This window comes from Triticum dicoccoides, chromosome 2A (assembly GCF_002162155.2).
Source record: "Triticum dicoccoides isolate Atlit2015 ecotype Zavitan chromosome 2A, WEW_v2.0, whole genome shotgun sequence".
Taxonomy (NCBI): Eukaryota; Viridiplantae; Streptophyta; class Magnoliopsida; order Poales; family Poaceae; genus Triticum; species Triticum dicoccoides.
Genome location: NC_041382.1, coordinates 39,924,136 through 39,932,507, shown reverse-complemented (window position 1 = coordinate 39,932,507; position 8,372 = coordinate 39,924,136). Strand labels below are relative to the sequence as shown.

At 43.0% G+C, this 8,372-nt stretch overlaps 2 protein-coding genes across 2 annotated transcripts in view; one reads left to right on the top strand and one right to left on the bottom strand.

Moving 5' to 3' along the window:
• Positions 1 to 1,542: 1,542 nt before the first annotated feature.
• Positions 1,543 to 4,195, top strand: LOC119358813 (probable flavin-containing monooxygenase 1). Its single transcript, XM_037625222.1, has 5 exons — positions 1,543 to 1,983; positions 2,564 to 2,801; positions 3,006 to 3,181; positions 3,279 to 3,631; positions 3,728 to 4,195. The coding sequence occupies exons 1-5, from the start codon at positions 1,543 to 1,545 to the stop codon at positions 4,077 to 4,079; spliced, it is 1,560 nt and encodes a 519-aa protein (XP_037481119.1). The 3' UTR covers positions 4,080 to 4,195.
• A 957-nt stretch (positions 4,196 to 5,152) lies between these two features.
• LOC119357522 (putative F-box/LRR-repeat protein 23) overlaps positions 5,153 to 8,372 on the bottom strand; it is a 7,649-nt gene continuing 4,429 nt past the window's right edge. Inside the window, exon 2 of the mRNA XM_037624440.1 lies at positions 5,153 to 5,816. Within this exon, the coding sequence (XP_037480337.1) occupies positions 5,153 to 5,816 (664 nt within the window). The remainder of the gene's footprint in view (positions 5,817 to 8,372) is intronic.

The following is an 8,372-nucleotide window of genomic DNA, read 5'->3' as shown; positions in this document are numbered from 1 at the left end:
ATTTTTGAAAAAAAAAAGAAAATGATAAAAACTTCAAAAAAATAAAATCCTTCGAGATGTAGTTATATTACTACATCTACTAGTTAGGAAAATTAAAAAACTTAAATTTGGACATGTTTTGCAAAAAAAAGTGTCATGAAAAAGTAAAACGGCTATAACTTTTGCATACGATGTCGAAAAAAACGTATAATATTTCAAAATGTTTAGCACGAAAATCCGCATCCGATTGTGACGGCCTATGGCCTGTTTGAAAATTTTTAGAATCCTCAAATTCTAAAAGGAAAAAAACATATGCTCAAATTTTAGTTTTTTTTTAATTTTGGTTAAATCTGGTCAAACTATGGCCAAACTACTTATTCCAGAAGTATTAGTGTTACTACATAATTATTCAAGAATATTAGTGTTACTAAATAATTATTTTAATTTTTAAATTTTGGTCAAATCTGATCAAACTATGGTCAAACTACTTATTCAAGAAATATTAGTGTTACTAAATAATTATTGTTTTTTAGAATAACAGTTTCAAACTCAAACAGTGAAACGTGTGACTTCATGCTCAAGCTAAACTCCTGAGGGTTAAAAGGATTGACATCTTACTATTGTGAGGAAAACAACAAGTGCAGACTTGGAAACGAGGGGGAATAGAATCCGAAAGTTAAGCGTGCTCAAGCTGGAGTAGTGAGAGGATGAGTGACCGGCCAGAAAGTTAGATGATTTAGAATGATGAGGGGTGATTAGAGATTAGAGGTTAAATTAAGCAGTGATGAGGGGTGATTAGAGATTAGAGGTTAAATTGAGCAGTGATGAGGGGTGATTATAGATTAAATTTGAAAATGCGAAAAAAGAAATTAAAAACAAATTCATAAAATTTCCTTTAGTCCCGTTTGGTGTTACCAACCGGGACTAAAACGGGACTAAAGACCCTCTAGAACCGGGACAAATATCTTTTTTTCTACTAGTGTTTAGATATGTTCTAGGTGTTACATATCTAAGTTATATGTCACTGATTTTATGCGAAAATCTGTATGGGTATTTTTATTATTTTATTTTTAATTGAGTCACTCTCTGATGTGCAATAACTAGAATACATTTGTCCAAGACAGACATTTTTAATAGCTTAATCTGCACTGTGGAGCACTCACTGCCTATCGACAATATCTCGAGTGCACCACATATGGTACACGTCTACATACGTCTGCGTGGCCTGGTACGTGCTACATGCAACACATGCAACGTATACACGTGCCACGGTTTCTTCAGCGACAAGGCCTATCATTGTGGCTGGACAATTGATGCCATATTTGCTCAGCAAAGACTAAGAGTGGACTTGGGACGAATGGTAACAAAAATAACACGTCAGATCGAATGGCGCGGTGCTTTAAATATGTTATCCAAATCCAGGATCACTCGATCGCGTAAAATTTCAACAAAGCACGTGGTGCAAAACCGCTCTCTGGCCACCTATATATGACTACCATCTAGCAACACCATCGAACACAAACGTTTATACTTTATATACTCGTAAATAAACTAGCAGCCTCAATGGAGAAGAAGAGGGTGGCCGTCGTCGGAGCCGGCGTGAGCGGGCTGACGGCGTGCAAGCACCTGCTGGAGCGCGGCTGCCGGCCGGCCGTCTTCGAGGCGGACAAGCTCCTGGGCGGCGTGTGGGCGCGCGCCCCAGACTGCACGTCGCTGCAGTCGGAACGGCCCATGTACCAGTTCTCCGACTTCCCTTGGCCGGAGTCCGTGACGGAGGTGTTCCCGGACCGCCGCCAGGTCGCCGACTACCTTGACGCCTATGCCCGTCACTTTGGCGTGCTCGACTGCGTCAGGTTTGGCCGCCGGGTGGTCGGGATGGAGTATGTGGGCGTCGGTGAGGAGGAGGTGGTGGAGTGGGAGGAGTGGGCCGGGTGCGGCGAGGCGTTTGGTTCTGGCGAGGGTGAGTGGCGTCTCACCGTGGCCGACGCCGAGGACAACATGGAGGTACATATATGGACTGATCCACGAACTAGAGTTTTTCTAGATGAAGTACTACCTAGCTGATCCATGCCTCTCTCGACCGTGTTTGTATCAAAGTTTTAAATAGCCGGCAGCCCGCTATAGCTGTTTGCGCATGTTGCCGCTATTTGATTTCATGTACAATTTGCCACTATAGTCTCGTTATAGCCCCGCTATAGCTGTTTTTAAGGGTTGCCGCTATATACCATAGCCTGCTATTTAAAACTATGGTTTGTATGGTTTTCACTTTCAATGAGATTCAGATGAAACTCAATGAATTTCAGTAGACACTGAAATATTTAGCTTTCAGCCAAAATATTAAGCAATTTCAGTAGTACACAGCAATTCAAGCATCTTTTTTATTATTTTCAGTAATTTTAAAATTTTGGTTGAATTCCACTGTTTCAGCACTTTGACCAAAATCACTGAAATTGTTGCTGAAATATTTCCAAAACTGAAAGTGAAAACCACTTTGCTTCCATTTTCTAACCCCTAGCATGTAATGTCCCTTTTCAATCAGTGAAGCTAATGAGGTATTAAATGCATCATATTTTCCTGTCTCCAGACACACGTGGCAGACTTTGTGGTTCTTTGCATTGGGAGGTTTAGTGGTGTGCCCAACATACCCACGTTTCCTCAAGGCAAAGGTCCAGAAGCATTTGATGGGCAGGTGATTCACACCATGGATTACGCCAAAATGGGCACCAAGAAAGCTAACGAGATGGTAAAGGGCAAGCGTGTGACCGTCATTGGCTACTTGAAATCAGCGCTCGACGTGGCTGCTGAATGTGCAGACGTAAATGGTACACAATCCTACAACTAATTTTTTTTTTCGTCTTTGTGCAGAAGTAACTATGTCATCATCACAAATTTTGTTCGCATGACCAACAATAGGGCTGTTTTTTGTCATTCGGCGAAATTGAATGCATTGTCTGCCATTATTACATTGTCTGAATTCTAACAATTATTCTCGATAAGAACTTGGATAAATTTACTGATCCCTGCAGGTACTGAATATCCATGTACAATGGTTGTCCGAACAAAGCACTGGATCATACCAAGCTACTATGCTTGGGGTTTCCCTATATCAAACTTGTATCTGAATCGCTTCTCTGAATTCCTCATTCACAAGCCCGGCGAGGGCTTCCTCCTATGTCTCTTGGCCACCATCTTGACTCCACTGGTACTAAAAGTCAGCATGTTGTTTTGCATTGATGTAATTTACACTTAGGTTTCAAAATAAATCGGCACACGCTTAATTCTTGTTTGTATATGAATAGAGGTGGTTATTCTCAAAGTTTGCTGAGAGCTACTACTCCATCCCCATGAAGAAGCATGACATGGTGCCTGAGCATAGCTTCTTTGAGGCACTAGCGACATGCTTGATCGCCATTACACCAAAGGATCACTACAAGAGACTAGACGAAGGCAGCATTGTTCTAAAGAAGTCCAAGACCTTTAGCTTCTGCAAGGAAGGTGTAGTTGTTGAAGGTGAATCTTCGCCGATAAAGAGTGATATAGTGATCTTCGGAACGGGATTCAAGGGAGACCAAAAGATCACGAACATGTTTACTTCAGAATACTTTCAGAGTATTGCAGTTGGGCCAATATCCTCGACTGTACCTCTATACAGGTTACTTTACTATCACTACCTGACTTTTGTGTACATGTGTAGCTGATTTCCAATCCAGATCGGGTTATTGAAGATTTTCTTCATTTTTACATTCAGGGAGTGCATACATCCTAAGATTCCGCAGCTTGCGGTCCTTGGTTATTCAGAGAGTTTGGCGAATCTGTACACTGCAGAAATTCGGGGCAAATGGCTAGTGCATTTCATTGATGGTGGATTCAGATTACCAAGTGTTAAAGCGATGCAGGGTGATATCCTTGAGTGGGAGAAGTTTATGAAGCGCTATTCTCGTGTCTACTTCCGGAGGTCCTGTATTGGGCTTCTTCACATCTGGTACAATGATCAACTATGTCAAGACATGGGATGCAACCCGAGAAGGAAGAATAGCATTTTAGCTGAATTATTTGAGGTATATGGTCCCCGTGATTATGTTAATCTTCACCCCAAGTAAGAGGAGGTCTTGGTAGGATTCTTATGTGCAGCTCATATGTTCTGAGCAATCGATGTGGGTTATGTCAGCATAGTATGTTTTTTTATGTATTTTCGAGCCTGATTATCCTTTATGGTCGATCATATGATATTTTGATAAATAATGATTATGTGATGAACATACATCAGATATCTTAAACATATGATATTTCAAATAAATAATGATTCTGTGATGAGCATACATCAGATATGTTAAACTGAGAACATCACGATATGAGAAAATGAACCACGCGCATGGTTAAATCAGCGTTGCCTTCCACAAATATTATATCTGGTGACTGGTGAGACACACAGAATATGGTTGATCTCTACAAACGTTAGGCAAGAATTCAACTATTCTACTAACCATCTAGACTAGGATTAATCTTCAAGCATCCAAAAATGCCTACCTATTCTGTCAGCCAAGAGGCAGGGCACATCAAGACTTATGAACGCTCCGTGGGAGATAAGTTTGTTTCTAACTACATGGTTCAATCTAGCATAGAGGATGTGCAACATCAACCATTTCTAGTGTTGCACAGATATTCCAAATCAAATAATAACCATTTCTAATGTTCCACTTGAGCTACTCCATGTGAGAAACCAAATAATGGCTGCCTATTGCAACTGAGCGCACGAGACAACATCTCATTATTGCAAGCAACTACGATGAGCTTGCTGTCTTTGCTGGCCACCGACATCTATGGCATTGCGCCATTTTGAGAGGATTCAGTGGCCGCGATGGGGTCAAACAAAAAGAAACCAAAATCATAACAAGGGTGTCATAGTTCATTACAAGAATCTAATTCCATGACAAGTCACAAGGCAGCACAAACTACAAGTGAAAAGAGTGATAACCGAACAACCCAGTCTGACAGCAAGAGGATGGATTAGTTTCTTGCAAAAATGTGAGAAACAAACAGGTGACACGAACTCAAGAGAATCACACATAACAAAGTGCTCGAACCCCACTTCCAAGGATTTCATTCAACAACAGGTGAACACCACATCATTTCAGCTCCAAATCCCGCCAAAGTGAAGGTCCATGGTCACCGCTTAGATGTCATCAACATCATCATACATGGCAGATTCTGAGCCAACATCATCATAATCATCCACATAATTGAATTCACCATCATCATCATCATCATCCATGACCACATTCAGCAAATCATCGTGCATATCAACCTCAAAATCAGAACCAGAGTAATCCTCACTGTAATCCTCACTGTCAATGTAGGCCCAGTACTTGAAATCAGAGATGGGATCATGAGGAAGCTTAAGGTTTCTAATTCTAGCACACTTTGATTTCATAGCATCATCTATTTGGAGGTTGTAGCACATACGTATGTCAAGTGATTCAAGGTGAGGGCAATGGTCAAGGATTGCCATCAGTCCATCATTAGTTACTTCGCTGCCAATCAACTGAAGGACTTGGAGATGAGGCATACTGTTAGCAATCCATGATGCTTCTGGGTCAATCTCTATGCGCTCATAGGCTGCATCAAACCGCTTATGAAAATCAGCCCAGCGTTCATTTAGCTTAAAGCATTTCAGTTGTGAGCGGCTTTTGTCAACTAACTCGCAGAAATTGCCATACAATGAGCAGAACGAAATATCCAGTTCTTCAAGCTGAGGAAGGCGATTAATTGCCTCTGCCAACCCTTTATCAGATACTTTATCACAAAAGCTGAGCTGAAGGCTCTTCAACGAGAATGCTCTGCATTGAGACATGGTAAGTTTTTAGCCAACCCAAACATTTAAGCTATATCAAATCTAAACATGCTTTCCAAGCTCACAATGAGAAATATCACTGAAACAATATAACCAATTAAAATCCATGTGAAAATAAAACATTCTATGATGTTGGATTCATCATAATCTTCAGAAAGGTTGATAATTGCAGTCACATGCAAATGAAGTTCAACATGCAGTTCTAACAAAATACCACATGACTTGATATTGTGTGTGAATTCTACATGTCACATTCAGTAGAATGATGAGAATAAGAGCAGAAGAGGGCAATGAAACATGTGTCAGGCAGCATCCACCCTACAACAGGCGCAAATTCAAGCCTAAACTAGGTTCCGCTAATGACGTAAGGTCCAAGAAGAGAGTTCCTTACTTTCTACTCCAGTATAGAGTATACATATAATTAAGAGGTTATTTTTCAATTAGGAAGTCAGAATAATTAGGAATTTTTTAGTTAGATTCAGATTGAGGTGAAGTCAGATCAGTTTGTACGCATAGCCTAAATAATGGCCAAACATTAGTTGAAAAATAATCAAGCAAGTTTAATCCCAATCTTTGTTCCCTTGCTATCACGCCAGGCGTTCTGTCTCTCTCTGCTAAAAAAGAGTGAATTGCAGAAAACCACCACATGGAAGTCTAAGTTTGCAGAAAATACTGGTTTAAGAATTTGTGACAAAAACCATTGATTCTTGGGCTAATCTTTTGCAAAAAACACCGATCAGTCTCTTTGAGCATTTTAACTTTGATTATGACATGTGGGTCCTGCATTTGATGACGTGGCATAACAGTCTAAGGTATATGACGATAGATGCTGGATTGTCTAGATTTACAAAATAGTCCCTGTAGTTTTATAGGGACACCCTTCAACAACAACAACAACAACAACAACAACAACAACAACAACAACAATAATAATAAGCAATCAGCTCCACATCAGATTTGGGCTCCCAAGCAGCCGAACAAAGCAGCAGCACGCCGGTCATGGGCCTCGTCACCGGGAGCGGGAGCAGAGGGCACGGGCACACATGCGTGGCTGCTGCGGCAGTCGGCAGCGGAGCTGGCTGGGCGGGTGAGCTGGCGCATTGATTAGTCAATTCTTCTTCTCTCTCTCTCTCTAAAAAATCCTCCCACGTCGCCGTCAGCCGGCAAGTGCCCTCGTCGTTGTCCAGTGGCCCAGACCTTGAGCACGGCCTGCCGCAGAGCCAAAAGTCGCCGCCATCCTCGTGGCAGCCAGAGCTCGCTGGTTGAAGAACGCATGCGACTGCTCCTCTGGCTCCTCGCCCACATCCAGGCCTTCACAAGGCGGCGCCGCGGCTGAGCTTGCCAGTGATGCGCTCTAGACCGGCCTCCCCTCCACCATGAAGCTCTGTAGCCGGGAGTTCCCCGACCACCCTCCTGTATCTGTCGAGGAGGACACCATCGGGCACCTACCTAGAAGGCTGGAACGCAAGCATAGGGTCGCCGGCCACCCCCAGGACCCAACTGGCGCCCTCGCGCACCCACCTGGAACGCGAGCACGGGGTCGTCAGACACCCCCGACACCCACCTGCTCACCCCCGAGCACGGGGTCGCCAGCCTACTGCCTCTTCTTTCCTCCTCGGATTACAGAAGCTCACATGAGGGGGTTGCTCGATCCCCAACTGGATCGGGATAGTTTCAGGGAGGGAGGAGTTTTTCGCAAATGACCCATCTAACATTGCTTATCGCAAACGTTGCGCCACATCAGCAAATGGTGGTCTCCATCTGTCATAATCCTCATCAGATGGGCCAAAGCCATCAACTAGCATTTTTTGCAAAAGATTAGGCCAAAAATTAGTGATTTTTGGCAAGAAATTGTAAACCGGTGTTTTCTGCAAACCTAGGCGCTAATGTAGTGGTTTATTTGCAATTCACTCGCTCAAAAACCATGGGTAAACGAGGTGTATAGTTTTGTCCCTCCTATCAGCCACAATCAGAATCTTCGCTCAACCAAAACCTTTATACCCAAAGCCTGGTAGAAATCAAACTTGGTATATCCAGCAAATTCAATCATCAATCAATAAAAGTGAGATCACTTTATTTCAATGCACCAATAGATCAACAAAACAAAAAAAAATGAACTTTGACTAGCACTACGCATAACAAGCAAACAGATGGTTGCTTTGTATTAGCGCACTGTAACACTATTTCAGAGGAATAAAATCATACCATTTTCACAAAAATAAAATAAAAAGATGGTCACAAGAATATTTCAAAAAAAAATGGAGGCTTTTTTGCTTCAGCGAGGGGATATAGAAGTTGCAATACCATAACAGAAAGTAGCTACTAACAGTTAGATAGTCAAACAGCTTTCGTCGCGACTAGGGTTCCTCCTCCCGCTCCTCCCCGCCGCCGCCGGCCGCCCTCCCCTCCCACCGCCTCCGACCACGGGCCGCGCGCGTCGCGCCCCTCCTCCCCCTCCTCCTCCTCCCCCCTCCTCCCCCTTGTCCGCTCCCCCCCTCCCGGCGGGCGTCGGGCCTGCATCCTCTTCTCCTCCATCCCCACC